This window comes from Cnephaeus nilssonii (genome assembly GCF_951640355.1).
Source record: "Cnephaeus nilssonii genome assembly, chromosome: 10".
NCBI lineage: Eukaryota > Metazoa > Chordata > Mammalia > Chiroptera > Vespertilionidae > Cnephaeus > Cnephaeus nilssonii.
Window position 1 is genome coordinate 3,862,913 of NC_137081.1, and position 18,531 is coordinate 3,881,443.

The 18,531-nt window shown below is 47.8% G+C and overlaps 1 protein-coding gene across 1 annotated transcript; it reads right to left on the reverse strand.

Moving 5' to 3' along the window:
• Positions 1-272: 272 nt before the first annotated feature.
• CAVIN2 (caveolae associated protein 2) lies at positions 273-14,045 on the reverse strand. The gene is made up of 2 exons (XM_079782156.1): positions 13,230-14,045; positions 273-2,649 (listed from the first exon to the last, which is right to left on the reverse strand). The coding sequence occupies exons 1-2, from the start codon at positions 13,710-13,712 to the stop codon at positions 1,852-1,854; spliced, it is 1,281 nt and encodes a 426-aa protein (XP_079638282.1). The 5' UTR covers positions 13,713-14,045; the 3' UTR covers positions 273-1,851.
• Positions 14,046-18,531: the final 4,486 nt, after the last annotated feature.

Below are 18,531 nucleotides of genomic sequence, written 5' to 3' on the forward strand. Positions count from 1 at the left end.
CACAGTGAAAATGCAGATGGAAATATCAAATTCATCAAGCAGCTGCAATCAATTCAGCTGCTCCCCCGAGCTGGCAAGGTGATGTCAAGAAAGTTAAACTTGAAGAATGAGACTCAGATTCTAAATGAGATCAGGGAAAAGAGAAAGCCGAGTTAATAGGGGAAATCAAGACGGAAACAATCAACATTACAGCTATATTTGGAGGAGAGCTTAAAAATCAATTCTCTCTGCTTGTCCTAAAATTGTTCTGCCAACAAACTGACACTGTTAGGCACTTTTCATTTTTGGTTTATTTAGTCTTCTTTAACACAGCCGTTGTTAGTTCAACCATCTCATACGTGGGGTACATGATTGCAAAAACAAGGGTAGCTGTATAGGTTATGCCATCAATACATTTGTTAAACTTATCTCTTTTATAAGACAAAGCAGTTTGTTAATACTGTGTTGGATTAGCTACAGTGGTAAGGCTACTTATGGTGAGTGGTGAAATCTAAAGGCAGGGATCTGCTCCCTGCTACCTGTCTTCAAACTAGTTTCATAGTATTCTCAAAACATTAGCATTCTGTAATTAAAAATAGATAAAGCAACATTTTAGTATAATGTTAGGCAGTAGTAAAAATTACCCTATCTGACTATATGTGCCTATATACATAAACACTAGCATGCTTTAAAAAGGTAATAAACATACTAAAATGATGTGAAATTGACATATAAATAAAATATGACCTGGAATGAAATTATCATTAAGTCTAAAAAAAGGACAAACAGAAGCCCTCCCTTTCCCAAACCTGTTGATTTTAATATCCTATAAACCAACATTACGTTTTGAGTGCAAGTGTTATTTCAAATTCGGAAAACATTACATTAAAGACTAGTATGATCCAACTTCCTAGAAAAGGCAGTATGCATTAATTAATTTTGAATATTTATATTCATTCCCAGTGTTAAAGAGACAACATCCTTTTGAGTTTCTTCAGAGGAATATTTCTAATGTCTTTTATATATTAAGAAAAAATACAGCTTTAACACAGTAAAATGTCTTTATATTATTTGAAAATGTTAGAAAATAAAAATATTGTGAAAATATAACATTATTCCAGATATATGAACTTCTTTAGTATTGTTATAAAGAGCGAAATATTTGAATTTAGATAGTAAATATTCTACTTCTAAGCACATATATTTTTTTTCTCTCTTTGTCTTCATTTTCTTTGGCATTCTTTGTTCCTGTTTTTCTTATTTCCCCACATCTCTTTCTTAGTTTTCTTTTTCTAATAGTCCTGATTTTCCTACATGTCTTACTTCTTTAGCTAAAAATTACAGTTTTTACTTTGTTTTCAAGAAAACGACAGTTTCTATTAAGTGGATGGTCAACTGGACTTTTTCTTCTCCCTTTTAAAAAACGTCTTTTCTTTTTTTAAAAAAAGCAGCTACCCTTTAGCTTAAACACACATGTATATCATACATCACACACCTGAAAAATAACTAACAGATGCACGGAGTTCTGGGAAATTCCATCTGTTGCTGGTACGCTCTGCAGCAAGCTTATGGAGTGACCCCAAATCAATCACCCTTCATGACCAGTGTCTGCAGGAGCCCCTGCTTCTCCTAAGCTAAACTGATCCGTGCTTTTCAACTGCTTCATTTCTTCTGGGCAATCTTGGAGAAATCCTACAGGAACAGGACCTAGGAGCAAATTAGAAATGGAGCCCCCCACAGGCTGCCTTCATAGCGGATCTTGGTCATGTGTGTGCTGCTACATGGACAACACAGTAGTGAGTGGGTAGCGCTAGAGACACATGTCCTAGGCTCCCACCTGCCTGCAGGCGCCGCTGGCCTAGGGGGCCCCTGCTAGGCCAGGTGGCCCACCTGCAGCACAGGGGGCTGGGCGGCCTCCTCCTCCGACCGCTCTGCCTCCTTGGAGCTGAGCGCGTAGCCGCCCTCGTAGCGCACCTTCTGTGCCTGTTCCCGGGCCACCAACGACTCCTCATCCACCTCCACGGTCAAGTCCACGTTGCTGTCCATGCCAGAGTTACTCCCCCGCGAGGCTGCCCTCCCACTCTCCCCCTCGGCCCCCTTCCCTTCGGCCAGGACGCTGGAGAGGGATGCTTGGGAGAGACCCTCGGCCAGGGAGCTCCCCTCGTGGTCATGGTCATTGGGCACGTGCTCGTTGCTGGGCGCGTCTTCGGACTTGGCCTCGTTCTCCCCAGCGCTTTCCGCCTCTCGGACTTTCTTGCGCCCGAAAGTGAGAGGGGAGACCTTGAAGGGGGAGCTTTTCCCGGAGGATGTTTTCTCGTGGTTGGAAGCGAACGATTTCTTGATCTTCTCCCTCCTCTCCACAGACACGATCTTTGTCCCCAGCTTGTTCATCTGCTTCTCGATGTTCTGGCGAGAGAAGGCCTTCTTGAGGCTGTCCACCTTCCGGAGGCTGGACCTTTTGATTTTCTCGGCTCTGCTCTCTCCCAGGCTTTCCTCTGCGCTGTCTTCCAGGGCCTCCTCGTCGTGGGCCAGCTCATCTTCCGACGAGAGGTCCACTGTGTGCAAGGTTTCCTCCAGAGACTTGTTCTCATCGGCAAGTTCCTCCTTCCCTTCGGTGGGGCTGGACACGGGCTCTTTGGCAAACACGCTGGTGGGGATCTCGTGCTCTTCCTGGAGAGACAGACAAGGCAGATTTCACGTTAGTAACGCATTCCCCAAACAGGCCCGAGCGGCCGTAATGCCTGTGCTGCCAGTTTTGGGCGTGATAGAAACCCAATGTTTGTGGCTTCAGTTTTCTAGGACATGAAGAGTTAATTGTCAATCAGTCAAGGCTTGCCCCGCCCCGCAAGCTGGATAAGGCCAAGGGCTCCCCATGGGAAGATTAGGAGGGTTCTGGCAAGAGCTCTATCAGTGACAGGCAGAGGGGGAAGTGGGCTGTGGCTCAGATCGGCCAGGAAGCTGCCTCTATAAAGGAGCTAAAGTAAGTCACTGCGAACTTCTCTCCTACCCAGCTCGGTTCCTGCCAATATCCCACCGAGAAGGAGCCTGGTGGTCAGGTTGGAAGATAAAAGGTGGGGGCAGGGGAGAGAAAACAGGAAGTCCTCAAGTGTCAGACCCCATGTAAAGCCTTGACCAGGTTTCCTCCCCAACTAGCGGTCGGAAGTAAAGATAAGGCCAACCTTGGTATCTGTTCCAAGTGCACTCTAGTTCTTCTGAGGACATAATTTTAGAGGAAGGGAAGCAAGGGCCAGTCTTCCTGGGGACCCACTCACAAAACCTGTGGTTTAGTATCTCCTTTGTGGGCATTAAAAAGGGGAGGTGGCATACTAGAGCCATATTTAGAGTAGTCAAGGGGAATTATGATGCCAAGTGTAGCTTATCAAGCCTCTATTGTTCAACAGGGCTTCCTGGACAAGAATGCTTCAGCCCCCACCTAGAGCTAAGAGTGAGGAGAGAAGCTCAGGACTCGCCCCATAGTGTGTACTCTATGCCCAGTACACCTCTCTCTCCAGCTTCTAGACACACAGGCAAAGACCTGCCCCTGCTATGTCTCAGGGGGCAGAGCTGGGGCACCTGCCTCCACAGGGCAAGGGGAATGGTTCGCCAGTGTTGCTAAGTGGGGAGATTTGAATGTAGACAGACTTGGACCCCTCAGCATGGAAATCTCTTTGATTTTTATATTTCTATTTGAATATTGGAAAACAAGACCCAACCAAGTGCCTTCGCATTTTCATGAAAAGAAACAGCACAGTAGAAAGAGCGTGTGACCGGAAGTCTGAATCCCAGTCCTTGCTGTACTGCTAAATGGTGTGCGACTTTTGGCAAATAACTTCATCTCCTTGGGTCTCGGTGTCTTCCAGACATGAACAGGAGGATCTGACCTAGATTAGCAGCCTTCGGACTGTACGTCCAGGGACACTAGGGCTCTGCAAGAAGGCCAAGGTGGGCCCGGCGCCAGAGCCCATACCACCTGCTTCCACCAAAGCCGTGATGTTACCTGGTTATGTTGTGGACTGCCCAGTACACTTAGTGACTTTAGAAGTCTGTCTGGGATCTAAACTTTGTGCAAAGTTCATGTTAACAGTAAGGACTTCCCTTCTCATTTTGCAATTTTGAAAAACTGACATTATAATTGGAAATATGCTCTAAGAGTGAGCCTACATATTTTTTTAACTTCTTGCTACAAAGGCTAAATGAACAAAGTTTTGATAAAGAGAAAATTAAAAATTTCTCTCCTTGTTACCACTGAATGGTATAATTATGATACTCTCTGCAAAGACACAGCCCTGTGTCTCCCCCTTACAGACACATACTCATACCTGAGCCCTTTCTAAACTGGTTAGAAACAAAGGGGAAAGTCCTGGGTAGAGGTAAAGAGCAGAATTGCCTGGTTAAGAAGAATCCTTGGTAGAGGGAAGAAATCACAGATTCCATTTCCTAAAGCTTTCTCCACACCCACCCATTTTTAAAAATTGAATTTATTGGGGTAACATTAGTTAGCAAAACCATATAGGTCTCAAATGTACAACTCAATGAAACATCATCTGCACACTGTATCTTGTGCCCATTGACCCAAGCAAAGTCTCTTTCCATCCCCATTTCCCTCCACCCTTTGCCCACCTGCACCCCGCCCCCACCCCCACCTCCGTTTCCCTATGGCTATCCCCACATAGTCCTCTGTGTCTATGTGGTATGTATATATGTTTTTTGGCTAATCCCTTCACATTCTTTTATCCACACCCTCCCATTTTGAATGTCAACAAATTGTCAGGGCCTAGCCAGTTTGGCTCAATGGATAGAGCATTGGCCTGTGGACCGAAGGGTCCTGGGTTGGATTCCGGTCAAGGGCAAGTACCTCAGTTGTAGGCTCCTCTCCGGCCCGGGCCCTGGTCAGAGCGTGTGCAGGAGGCAACCAGTCAATGTGTTCCTCTCACATTGATATTTTTCTCTGTCTTTCCCTCTCTCTAAAAATCAATGAAAAAATATCCTCGGGTGAGGATTTTAAAAAAAAAGTCAGGAACACCGTATAAAAGACAAAGTTAAAAAATAAAAGGAGGATGGGATTCCCACAAATCATTTATGACATGGACTTTTACAGAGAGCAACGTTCCCATGTTTCAAGTCTCAACTCGCCTCTGTTTCATTGGCATGTGCTCCCCATGAAGGTGGAGTTTTTGTCTGTTCACTGTTATGCCCCAGTGACTAGGAATAGTTCCTGGCAGCTCAACAGCTATTTGGTGAATGAGTGCATGTTGGGTACGGCGGCTTTCTAAGACAGCCCCGAGGGTAGCTGGAGCGGAGACGCCCCTCCGTTGGCAAGGCTTGAAGCCTGCAAAAGTATGGGCCCTGCTCTGCGTGGAGAAGCAAGTTTGCTGACTGTGGCTGTCGCTGGGGAATGAGGAGAACCTGAGGCGTGAGGAGAGCAGTGGCTGCCATTTGTAAGAAGGACTTTATTCTCAGAGGGTGAGTGTGACTGAACGAGGGCAGACTGCAGAAGTAGCTAGGGCTCTGATGCTTAGTCCAGAAGCGAAATTACTTGTGGATTTGATAAGAGGGTTGTGATGCTTTGACAGGAGTTGCTTGAAGTAAAGGAAGAAACCAAGAGCTCAGGGAAATGTTATTAAAAGTCCTTAGTGGCAGAAACCGGTTTGGCTCAGTGGATAGAGCGTCGGCCTACGGACTGAAAGGTCCCGGGTTCTATTCCGGTCAAGGGCATGTACCTTGGTTGTGGGCACATCCCCAGTAGGGGGTGTGCAGGAGGCGGCTGATCAATGTTTCTCTCTCATCGATGTTTCTAACTCTCTATCCCTCTCCCTTCCTCTCTGTAAAAAATCAATAAAATACATTAAAAAAAAAAAAGTCCTTAGTGGCTCTAGTTGGTTTGGCTCAGTGGATAGAGCACCGGCCTGTGGACTGAAGGGTCCCAGGTTCAATTCTGGTCAAGGGTACGTGCCCGGGTCACTGGCTTGACCCCTAGTTGGGGGCGTGTAGGAGGCCGCTGATCAATGATTCTCTCTCATCATTGATGTTTCTATCTCCCTCTCCCTTTCTCCCTGAAATCAATATATATATATATTTTAAAAAAGACCTTAGTGAAGACGGCAGACATGCAGGTGGAAAACTCAAAATGAGCCGTGGCTCCGTGAGAAGAGGTACACGTGTGCAATCGCCCACGGTAACCAAAGGATTGCCCTGCCAGCTTTCTTTTCTTCAACCTCAACGAAAGGCAGACCCAGTAACCGGGATTCCAAAAGAATTCAACTAATAATTTTGCATGTTTTCTTCAATGTCAATGTTATTACTAAAAAAGCATGGCTGAGCTTAACTCATCTCTCTCCTTACGTGTCCTCTGAGGACGGTTTGAGCACAGTGCGTGAGCGTGTGATGGAGAAATGACCTGGGGCGGATTCACACTGCAGAGCTGCGGGCAGTTAAGAGATAGTAGGAACCGCAACTGGATCCTTTTACGCGCTGCCAGGGAAATTGACACAAGTGCCAACTGTGGAAATAAACGCAGCAGGAACAGACACAATCCAGAATGGGCTGGGTGCGTCCTCCTGGGACTGCAACCGAGGGAGATACGTCTTCTTGGCGATCTGCGAGGAGGCGTCTGCGGTCACTGTCATTACTCGAGCCGCGCTTGGTGTCCTGTTTACTGGACAGCATTTATCTCGTGGCTTCTGACGGCATCACGCTGAAGGTGAGCCCTCTGCCTTTCCTGTTCACGCAGGACTCTGTGAATGTGCAAGCTCAGGCAGGCCTCCCCTCCCCATGATGTCTGTGTAGGAGCAGCACAACACTGACACCCTTAAAGAGCTCCATCCTTTAGTAAAATGCATGCGTGGTATTTAATATGAAGTGACTGTTGGGATGGAAACTCAACTTGAACCTCGGACAGTGGCTCCTGTGTCACTGCACAGACCCCCAGGCGCCCAGGCTCACCTGCACACGTGCCTTGCTCAGGACACGCACACCTCAAGGACACACTTGATATCTCACCTCCCGACAGGGGAGGGCACTCTTCTGCCTTTGGCCTCTGGTCATAACGTCTTTGACCTACTTTCTTGGAAGATTCCAAGACGGTTGGCTCTTTCAAGGGGGGCGATCAGATAGACACCTTCAGTTCTGTCACTGCGGACTTATGCTGCCCATATATCTACTTATTAGGGGTTGTGATTCCCTCTCGTGGCATTAAGAATCCCTTGGGAGTTGCATTGCCTCCTTCGGAAGTTGTACCAGCTGACTATTTGCCCGACAGACTCATTTTCATGAAGACACCCAGGCTCCACTGAGGACCTGCTCCTGGTTCTGAAGTTCCATAAAAACCCTCAGGAATAGTTCAGAGGAAGGAAGAATGAAACAGAACACTTCAAACATACACTAATGACACGCTCACAAGAGAAAAGGAATGGAGAGGGCTCTTGAGCAGTGGCATTTTCCCTTATACTTCCGCTTGTTTGCTGTTTACGTTAATTCTTTTGAACTAATAATTCCAGTTGTGCATATAGACATCAACATAGAGAAACTTGCCGACACGCGAGGCACCTTTTGGGTTGGGACTCGTGGAAGCGAATCTTTGCCCATATACACAGCTAGGGACACTTTCAAAGTCAAGGAGACTGTGACTAGCATTCGAAAAGGAGGCCACGGTAAGTCCTTTAAAGCTTGAATAAAGAGAGACAAGCCAGCGGCTTGCTCTCCTGTCACTAATGTATCACCCCTGTTGTTAGAAGACAATAACAAAGGCTGTCATCGTCCCACCGGGATGTGGTGGCATCTTGGAGGGATATGAGGATCATAAATTTATGTCCATGAAATGTTTTATCCAATAATCTCTAAATACTAGTTATTAAAATGGAACGATGCCCACCTGACATTCTGATTTATGGGCCTCTCTTACACATTGATGGCTCTCTCCGATTTGTGTTGCTGAGGTATAGATTGCCAAGTGGATAAAGCATTGATTAGAACTGCACCCGAAGGCAGCGGCGGGTGGGAGCGGCAAGTCATAAGAATAAAAAGCATTCCTTACAATCCCCGAGCAGTCTTTCACATTCGGGAGGATTTAAAAGTTTCATTATTTTTCAGTGTTATCAAGGGCTCAATTCTTTTTTAAGATCACACTGGTTAGGTGTTCTTTGTTACACACCAAAAACACATAAGACAAAGCAAAACCAAATCGCACTGAATTATTGAAAAGCTGGCGTAGACAGCCCAGCGAACGTGAACTTTGCCCTCGTGGGATTAGAGCGATTGCTTCTACTGATTTCACAATTCAGCTCTGTACTTTCTACTGTTAATCAAGTGAAACCTGCCCAGTTACTTTGCTTCTTGGGGCCTTTGCTTCTTTGATATAAAACGAGGTTAAACGAAATGATTATGAAGGCGCTTTCCAGCTCTAAAATATCCGATTCTGTGACATTAACCCAAATACCATGAAAAATAGTTAACAAACAACGGAAGCAATCCCACAGTATCCTAATGCCAACCACGTTTTGTTTCACGCGAGAACCAAAACCCTGAGACCTGAGCTGCATGGGAGAACATGGTTCGCCCGATTCCAACACATACAGATTACCAAGCAGCGGAAGGTGCATCGCTTCCTTGGCAAGGCCGCGTCTGGGAGCTTAGTCATTTAATACAGAAAGTAATGATTCTTTTGAAGAAATACCAACAATAATCAGTTATTCCCATAAAGTGCCTGAGGGAGGGCTGGCATTCAATAAGTCTAAACAATAACAATAAGAACCAGTATTTTGTTTCTCTCATAAACTAAAGGGCACTGGGTAAGTGGCATATTGAAACCAATATTCCATTATGGGAACATTAATCAATGTGATATAAACATCACGCGTTGTCATATAAAAGGTGTTTTTTATGATCCGGGCCCTGTTTCTTCTAAGTCTGAATTAACGTTGCAGGTTGCAGAACAGTGGCTTGGGATAGAGAAAGGAGTACAGTCTTCTTAAAAAAAAAATCCATTTAAAAACAGTCTGAAGGTGCTACCCTTTTAGCACCTTTCTAAAATTCTGACCTCATTGAAGGAACCCAAAAGATGAATATTTGAACACATTTAAAAGCTTGATTCTCCACGAATGTTTCCACAGCAAGCACCTAACCTCTCCTCTCTTCACCCGATTTCACAATGTTATGTGGATGAAAGGGTAAGCTGTCCACGAGGACTCTCATTTTCTTTCTGGATTTGAAATAATTCCCAAACTGCTTTTTCAAATAATCATCAGCTAACCCCTTAAGAGGCCATCAGTGGGCCCCGCACCCCCAGGCAGGGTCAGTTACCTATGAAATTCCAGTCCTTTCAATCAACAGAGACAATTCCCTCTTAACTGCATATTCACTGACTTTCCATAGAAATTCTATTGTTTAGTAAAAAGCTAGCCTGCCTTACAGGTGAAGAATTAGCCTTATTAGTCTTTAGCATTTGCTTTTTGATCAGCAACCCCTCTGAGTCGCATTTCACTTATTCTGGGTCCTGCCACAGTATTTTGAATTTGAACATTGATCTTATAGAAATGTAGAAAGGAAAGCTGCTAAGCTTAACAAGGATCTGACAGTTTCCTCTATTGCTTAAAGGGAAATGAATTTTGTCCAGTTTTAGATACTCCTGGGTTTATAATCTGAGGTAATGGCTAAGGCCTGAGAGGCTTAACAGGTAAATTCAGCACAGGTTTCAATAAACAAAATGACCTGAGGACAAAGTTTGGAATTTTAGACAATGCAAATGTGTAAGCATCTAGGTCCACCCAGCCAATCCAGAAGCACCTGCAGATTTGGGAGGACATACCAGGAACTAACACACTAGACACGTGACCTCCTAAACACCGCAGCACCAGGTGCCTCACGCCAGTAACAGCTTTCCTTCCCCCGCTCTCCTCCTTCCCTTTCACATGAACTCTTTGGTCGTAAACTAGAAAGCCGATGGACTCAGTACAGGAAAGACCAGCATAACGTTCAGCTGACCGGAAGTGAGCAATCACGTAAGGGTATGAGGTGGCCCTGGTACCTTACCTGCCCTCCGCCCGCTCTGCGGATCTAGGCAACACCGGCCTCTGCCACACGGTGCAGGCGGGGCTGCTGCCAAGAGGGGCTGTGTGGGGAAGGCTCCGTGGGCAGGTCCTTTGCTTTCATGGAGCGGTGGTCACATGCTACTGATTGCAACATGGTAGTTGCCATGCAATGTATGGTAGGGAGTGGGAGTGTGTAGGGGTGTGTGTGTGTGTGTGTGTGTGTGACTTTTGATAAGTCTCAACTGAAAAAGCATAAGCATAGCTGTTTGAAGATCCTGGGTAGGGTGAGGTCAGTTTTTACTCAAGAGGCATATTTATTTATTATTATTATTTATTTGTATTATTTTTATTTTTAAAAAATCTTCATTGTTGAAAATATTACAGATACCCTCCCCCCTCCACTGACCTTTCCCAGCTCCTCTCCCCCGCCCACCCGTCCCGGCCTTTACCACCCTATTGCCTGTGTCCATGGGTTATGCATATATGCAGACAAGGTCTTTGGTTGATAAGAAGCACATTTCTAACCAAGCAAAAGTGTAGCCCCCTCTCCCTGCAAATGCATTTCAGATCCACCCGGGAAGAGCTTCTTTCTCTTCCTTGAGTTCTTACACCAGACCAGTCACTAGCCATTTTAAGTGTTATTTCCTGGATTCCTCACCCTCGGAGAGAGCTAGGAGGGGGGGAAGCATTTATGCTTAAGAGCACACACTTTGGAATCGGTCAAACCCCAGCTTCATCACTTGCTTAATAAATAACTTCAGACAAGATATAAATATCTCAACATCCTCATCGGCAAACTGGGGGAAGTGAGATAACGCCCAGAAAAACGCTCAGTATGTCGGCAGGGCTTATTAAGAGCTTAAACGTTCTTTGCACTTATTAATATTCTTAGTGCACAGATGAGGACACACGAGTGGAGAAGCTATAAAATGTGCACACTGTTGGCAAGTGGGGAAACTAGGATCTGAACCAGTGTCTGATGGCAACATTAACCTTCTCAGCCCCTATGCTAAGCCACTCTCTAACGCAGTGATTGTCTTAGCCACTGGCAGAGTTCCTACTCCTGAAACCCTCGCTTTAAGAAGGATCAAGAGAAAGAGCAACCCTTCCACTGAGGAGCGCACCCGCATTTGTTTCTTTAAATAACCATCAGGCGATGCCTTGAGAGTTGAGATTTCGAATATCCTTTAGGCTAAGAAAGGATCTTGCGTGGCTTAAGCAAGGCCCAGTTCCTTGCCTCCTAAACGGCTCTTTTCAAAAACAAGTGTCCTTGGGGGCTGCCCGCGAAGAGGCCCAGAGTGGAGCTTGAACACGTTGCCTTGGGTCCCCTTCGCTCCCCCCTGGGTCTCGAGCGCCCCTGTCTCACCTTTCACTCACTCCACGGAGAATGTCTTCCCTCTCTGGCTGCAATCTCACACCTGTCAACCCGATGGGACAAAACAGGAGGCCGCGGCCAGGCGTCAGCAGCAGCCTGTGTCTCTAAGCTCCCCAACGATTGTTTAGCTAACTGTCAGATTTAGGTTTCTCTCCAATTTTTAGTCACATATCTTCTCCATCCATCCCCCCAACGTCTACAGGTGTCCGTGGCAAATCAAAACAAAACCTGATCCCTACAAATTGTGTTTTTCCTCCTGAACTGAGGGCTAGGTCAAGAGTGATTCTCTTTGACTCAGACTGGAAGGAGGGAGATTTCCTCTAACAGGTCTGCGCATGTTTGGTGTTGCGTGGAGATGAGTATTTAACTTAGTGCTTCCAGAGCGAGGTCTCTACTATCTTTTGGGCTAATAAAGTAAGGACCTTTTATGGCTTAAGAAAGATAACAGTTACGTGTCTCTTCAGTTTATTTGGTGCATGAAAAGCTATTCCATTTGCATGAAAAGCTAAAAAACTTCCAGCTGCAGAAAGCCTGAAAGGTGTAGGAGGACGTCAGCTGCCTGAAGCTTTAGGACTGCAAGTGCCATTTGGGGAGGACAATGCAGCGGCCGGATGCGCCTGTCCTTTTTGGGGGAAGGAGGCTGGGGCTCTGGCTTGGCAGAGCGGGTTCGTTTAGGAAAAGAAGGCTCCCTTGGTTCCGAGCCCCATTTCCCAATCTCTCGTGGGAGATGAAGGCTCTTCTGTGTGCCTTTCACAATCAGACAGTGGTCCCAGCCGCTCCTCTCCAGGGCTGTGAAACCCTCCCCTATTCACAGGCTCACAAGGACACAGCCCCGGGGCAGGGAGGGACGGCCATCGCTTCCTGGGGTCCCAGCTGGCGGGGTGCACTGGGCAGAAGGCTCCCGGCAGTGGGCAGGGCCGCCCTTGGCTTCGCAAATGCCCACCGCCTGGCGGAGCCACGGCTCCCGCAGACTCCCTGTCCCCAGAGAGCCTCTTGCTACATTCACTGCGTCACGGATGCCTTAAAAAAATCCAAGGGGCCCTTTTCTCCTAAGGCAACCACTGGAAACAGCAAATACTCAAGACCAGCCTTTGTAACTGGAACCGATCGCACGGTTTTCATCTCACTTGGCAGCTGTGTCTCTGCGCCATGAGAGGCACATCGGGGTGTTTGCGGGGAGCTCTGCTCTGTCCTGTCAGTGCGTCCTTTGCTGGACAAGAACTCAAGATCCTTTGGCCAGAAGAGTCCTGGAAGGACGAGGCTAGTGAACTTGATGAGAAACAGCCTTCAGTACCTGCTTAGCCCCCCAAACGCTGGTAGCCTTTGGCCACAGGCAGACTTGACACAGCCATGAGTTTAACTTTTTGATTTAAAAAACAACAACTCCCCCCCCCCCCCCCCCAACAAACGAACACCTCACATGCTTACCTCATTTGCACAAAGAGTTAATAAACAGCCACTGAACGACTTGGCCCTGCCCAGCTGACGGCGGCAGCCAGTGCCCCGGTTCATGGGCAGGGAGACGGACGGGTCTGACTGGGGCGCCGGCACCTGCTCACCTTCCCCAGCTGGATGGAGGCCATCCAGGTGTTCCCCGAGGAGTGACCCCGCCCGGCTAACCTCGGGGGCATCGGCCTTGAGTGCGGGGCTCGGGGACCTGGCAAGGTCACCTGTGTGCACAGCTTTCCCCTCTGCCTGCTGAAGGCGGACAGGCACAACGCCTGTGTGTCTGAGCCCTGCCGGGCAGGACAGATGGACAGATGGCGAGAGCCAGGCCCGCTGAGCTCAGGAATGCGAGCGGCGGCAGCTGCGGGGATTGGGGGGTGGGGGGGTGGGGGGGGGACACTGACCTGGAAGATGAGCACTTTGAAGTGGTTGCGGCGCAGGAGCTGCGCGTGGTTGCTCTCCAGCCGCTTCACCTGCGCGCCCTGGCGCTCCAGGCGCTCGCGGACGGCGCGCGTGTGCGCGCTCACCTTGCGGGACTTGTCCAGCAGCTTGCTCACCGTGTTGCCGGTGGAGGCCTGGTACTTGGAGAGCTTGGTCAGGTCGTTCTGGATGCCCTTCACCGAGCCCTCCAGGCTGATCTGCCGCTGCTCCATCTTGTGCTGGTTCTCCTGCACCACGTCCATCATCTTCACCAGCTTGTCCAGCAGCGTGAGCACCGTGACCGCGTTCACCTGCGCGTGGTCCCGGAGCGCCTCGTCCGCGCTGCCCGGGTGCAGGCTGGGGCTGGGCGTGGAGGAGGGCGCCGGGCTGGGGCTGGCTGGCTTCTCCGGCCGCAGCTCGGAGCCCGGGTGCGGGGGCTTCTCGGCGTGGGCAGCGTCCTCCCCCATGGCCGGGCAGCTGGGCAGGGCCGGTCCCGCTTCTTGCTCCGGGGAGGCCGGGGGCGAGGGGCGCAGAGCTAGGCCGGCCGCTTGGAGCTCAGAGCCCCGCTCTGCAGCCTGGGGAGGTTCAGACAGGCCAGCACCGGCTACTCTGACCTGGGCCTGCACCCCGGCGGCTCTTAAAAGCCCGCTCCACCCAGTGGGAGGCGAAGGTCAGAGGAGAGCCACTCGGGGCTCAGAGGGATCGCACACTTCCCCGTGCTTCCTCTGGGCGCAGGGCGCTTTCCTGCAGGGCCAGCTTTTCTTTCCGACTCCTCTTCCCTTTTAAAAAGCAGTTGAATGCCATATTTCAGTCATGACTTCATCCAGGGGCGGGGAGAACACGCTCACCCGGCCAGCTCCCGGCTCCAGTTGGCCAGCGCTGGTAAACTTGTCTCCGGCTGCTATGCTACAGATGCAACAGAGCGGCTGTTCTTTCTTTTTTTTTTTTTTCTCTTTCCTGAATACAAGTTATTCTAACGGAAAGTATTGTTTGCATTTGCCCTAGACCTGCCCGATGGACTGCAGAACGCCTGGTGTCTGTCCAAGGAGATGGGAGGGGTCAAGGGTAAAGGGTACTTGCAGCCCAGCTTGTGGTGTTCGTTCTTAATGTCTGAAGGAAGGGAAGGGACCCTGGTAACCACCAGGAAGGCAGCCCACTTCTCCTTCACAGGTTCTTCTTGTAATGGGAGAGCAAGATAAGTCAGAAGAGACTGAACCTCAAGGATGGTAAAACGTGTAATTGTTGCCCAGCCGGGTGGCGTGGCTCAGTGGTTGAGCATCGACCTATGAACCAGGAGGTCACAGTTCAATTCCCAGTCAGGGCACATGCCCGGGATTTGGGCTTGATCCCCAGTGTGGGGTGTGCAGGAGGCAGATGATCCATGATTCTCTCTCATCATTGATGCTTCCGTCTCTCTCTCTTTCTCTCTTCCTCTCTGAAATCAATAAAAACATATTTTAAAAATTATACTTTCTTTTGGGAAGCAAAACTGAAAGAGGAACCCCTCCCGCTCCCCCAGTAAATAAAGCCTGGTCTCTTTAAGAGCCTACCATGCCATTTGTTTGAACTGGCTTATGATCACTGCTGAGAGACCTTCTCAGATGCCCCCTCTGCAAGGCACTTACTGACACCTGCCCAGAAGGGGGCCGCCAGGCGGGCTGAGTTGGCGTTTCTAAAGTGCTTCTGTGTCTGACATTTCCAAATTCCTGTGCAGTGAAGTGGCACACCTGTTCCCGGCCGGGCCGCCCCGCCCAGCCCTGGGGAGCGGGCCTGATTTCCTAGGACGACTTGACATGCTTGGATGGGTTTTCAATGCATTCAGCCTTCGAAAGCGCTTTCGGCAGGAAATTTGTAATAGGCCTTCGATGAACAATTTTGAGAAGCGCACATGCCAGCTCCTGAGTTCGGGGATTGATGATGGAAAAGTGCCGTTCTTCAATGGCAAAGCCTGCACGTGAGCCCGTCAATCAGAGGGTCATTCGCTGTCACATTTATCGAATTTGTGAGTTTCTGCTGTCTGTACCGTCCGATGACTGGTGAACTGTCCAGAGGATATTCTGAGCCCTGCCCTCAGTGGGTACACCTGTTAGTTAGGGAGAGGAGTGAAAGCTATTCACAGAGTCCACAGGGGTTTCCTCAAATAATTGGTACCTCCCCAAACCAACTTAATGTTTTATTTAAAAAATTTTTTTTAAATAGATTTTTATTGATTTTAGAGAGGAAGGGAAAGGGAGATTGAAACATCAATGATGAGAGAGAATCGTTGATTGGCTGCCTCCTGCATGCCCCCTAATGGGGATCGAGCCCACAACTCAGAATTGAACCGTGACCTCCTGGGTCATAGGTTAATGCTCAACCACTGAGCCATGTTGGTCGAGCTAACGTGAAAAATAGGGACAAAACAGTGAAAAGATTTGGTTGGAACTATAAAAAAGGTAAGACAATCATTAAAATTAATTTACCTTACATTTAACAAATTTTAGCTGGTCAATTATGTGTTAAATGTTAGAACAAAGGACGAATCAAGTGCTGATTTGGAGAAGCATAATTTTCTAACAAAATTATATGGTCTCATCCACAATATCCCTTTACATTTGATTTCAGTGGGCAAGTCATAAAGAGGGTCATTATTGCAAAAATATTTGAAGGTTTCATCAGTTCCCCCAGAGCCTCTCTTAAATCCTGACATTCAAATTACTCCCTTCGGAAGCAGTTATTGTGCCATCATCTGTGAGGATTTCTTCTTCTTTAAATGTTAACCATTCCAGCTGCAGATTCTCATTCGTCAGAGGAGTTACCCATGATTCAAGGGCTTCTCTCACAGCACCTTCATCAACTTCATGATTTCTTACACATTTAGAAAGATTTGCAATTTTACATTATAATCACTTTGCCCTGACTTTTTGCATTGATTGGCACTGATTTTGCATTGCATTGTTGGATATTGTATAATCTGTTAGATAAACAGAGACCTTAAAGACACAGGGTTAAGGTAGGAAAAAGAGAGAGAGGCTACCGGTTAAACAGGAAGAAAGATTTGCAAGTGAGCCTAGTTATTTAAAAAAGTTAATTTTGAATAAGACACGTAACATATCACAACAGTTATCTATTGCTGTGTAACGAACCAGCCTGAAATTCCAAGGCTGAAAACAACTACAGTACTGAGTTTGATGTACTCATGATTGTGTGATGGCTAGGCAGGGCTCAGCCAGAATTGTCGTCTCGGCTAGGCATGCCACTCAGCTGTCATGGAATCCAAGATGGTCTTCATCACATGACTGGCTTTTTAGCCAGGACAACTAGGATGTGGGATTTCTCTCTCCTCAATCTTTCAGCCTCAGGGAGACCAGGGAATGAAAGCAAAAGCTGCAAGATTTGGGAAGCTTGGAATTCTCCTCTTGTCACGTCCACTACATTCATTGGGTCCAAGCAGGTCACAGGCCAAGCTCAGGTTCAAGGGCACAGAAAACAGACCCTGCCTCTTTATAGGCGGAGCAGGCAGGGTGCTGGAGTGGGTCACATGGGAGCGTTAGCCACCAGGGTATGGTTAGGGGTCTGAATCCTCCATCCATTCACTAGCTACCAACTGTTCCCTTAGTCCCTAAGCCTAACCCTGCCCTGCCCACATGAGGCCCTTGGCCTTGTGATGACTCAGAGATGAGTCATCCTTGCTGGGCCCTGCCCTGATTTCCGATCCACAAAACAGTAGGTATAAGAAAATGATGTTTGTGTTATGTCACTAAGTTTTGGGGTGGTTTGTTATGCAGTAATAGATCATGTGACCATGTAGTTTGCAATGAAAATGCGGTTCTTGAAAAATTATGAGCTGTCTAGGTTTGTCCCCAGCACTCCTGCATCCGATCCATTTATATGTACCACTGTCCCCACACTTAACTCCTAAAATAATCTTACCCTCAGCAAAACTGCGCTCTGAGCTTGATACCAAAAATGGTGGGCTAAGCAGACACTAAGGTAAAATGAATTAGGCAGAGAGGAAGGTGGCGTTGAAGGCTCACCCAACCACAGCTGGCTTCGCTCTGCACTGCACCCCACAGGGGCACAGACTAAAAGGGTGCGGCTTGTAGAAGGCCAGACGGCCCTGCCTTTCCCTGATCCTTTTCTGAGGCGACGGGGAGGAATTGTGTTCAGTAGAAATATCAAGGATGAAAAGCGTGTGATTATATGACCTTAACCTCTTCCAACCAAAGTCTCCACGTAACCCGTATGGAAATGTATATAAATGAGTGATGAAGCATAAATAATGTATAGTTTTGACAGAAAAGGTGGGTTCCACTTTGCTCGCCATGTGCTGTCATTTAGGAAATGCCATGATTTTTAGGGAAATTCTAGAAGGGCTTGCATTTTCCAGGCCTCCTCTGCCTCTGGGACCCCCTGCTCCCCAGGTGCCGTTTCCATCTTGCTCCATGCCTTCCCAGCTGGGAGCCCCAACCCTTGTTAGGCACCACAGCACCCACTCACACCACGCATTCGCTCAGGGCAGTGCATGGTAATGAGATGCAGGGTCGCAGGAAGATGGCTGACACCTTCTGGTCCCTCTCCTCCCGGTTTCCTGCCTTCTGTTTTCTCTGTCCTCCACTTCCTATTTAGTGAGGGAAATGTTAGCCCAACGCAGGCTCTCGGGTTTTATCCTACACCAAGGAGATGTACCATTATTATCGTGAAAAGTAGTTTTCTACCTTTTTAAAAGACAAACAACAAAACTCTGGTACCAGTTAAGATAACTAAACTCTTTTCCATCATGTTTTATTGTCAAGATCAGAGGCAGAGAGACAAGTTAGACTAGTGTTCATTCATCATTCATTCATTCATTCATTCAGCAAACATTACTGAGCAACAGGCAGGCGCTGGCAATGTAGCCGTGAACAAGACATAAAGTCCCTGCTCCTGTGGAGTTCATGCTTTGAGGGGTGGGGTGGAAGCCAGTGAAAATAAAAATAACCTGTAATTTTGGACATACATTTCCATGATGAAAAATAAAGCAGTAGAGTGGGTCAGAGGTGGCAGGGTGTGATCTTAGATAGGCAGTCAGGACATCCTCTTGAAACAGGGCCATCTGAGCAGATACCGTATGTCCCAGGAATCCGGGTGAGAGGAGAGGCCTTGTGCAGTGACGGAGTGAGTTAACCAGCGACAGAGTCTTAGGTAGGTACATCTTTACCCAGCTTAAGACTGCACTCCTGTCTCTCTCAGAGCTGGGGGTGGATGTATTACCAAGTTCTGTTCAACAGATATAAGCAGAAGTGCCATGGGCCACTTTTGAAATCT

Coding starts and splice junctions, on each gene's coding strand:
- CAVIN2 (XM_079782156.1), bottom strand. CDS start 13,712: ATGGGGGAGGACGCTGCCCACGCCGAGAAGCCCCCGCACCCGGGCTCC. Junction 2,650..13,229: donor TCAAAGTGCTCATCTTCCAG/GTCAGTGTCCCC, acceptor CTGTCTCTCCAG/GAAGAGCACGAGATCCCCAC.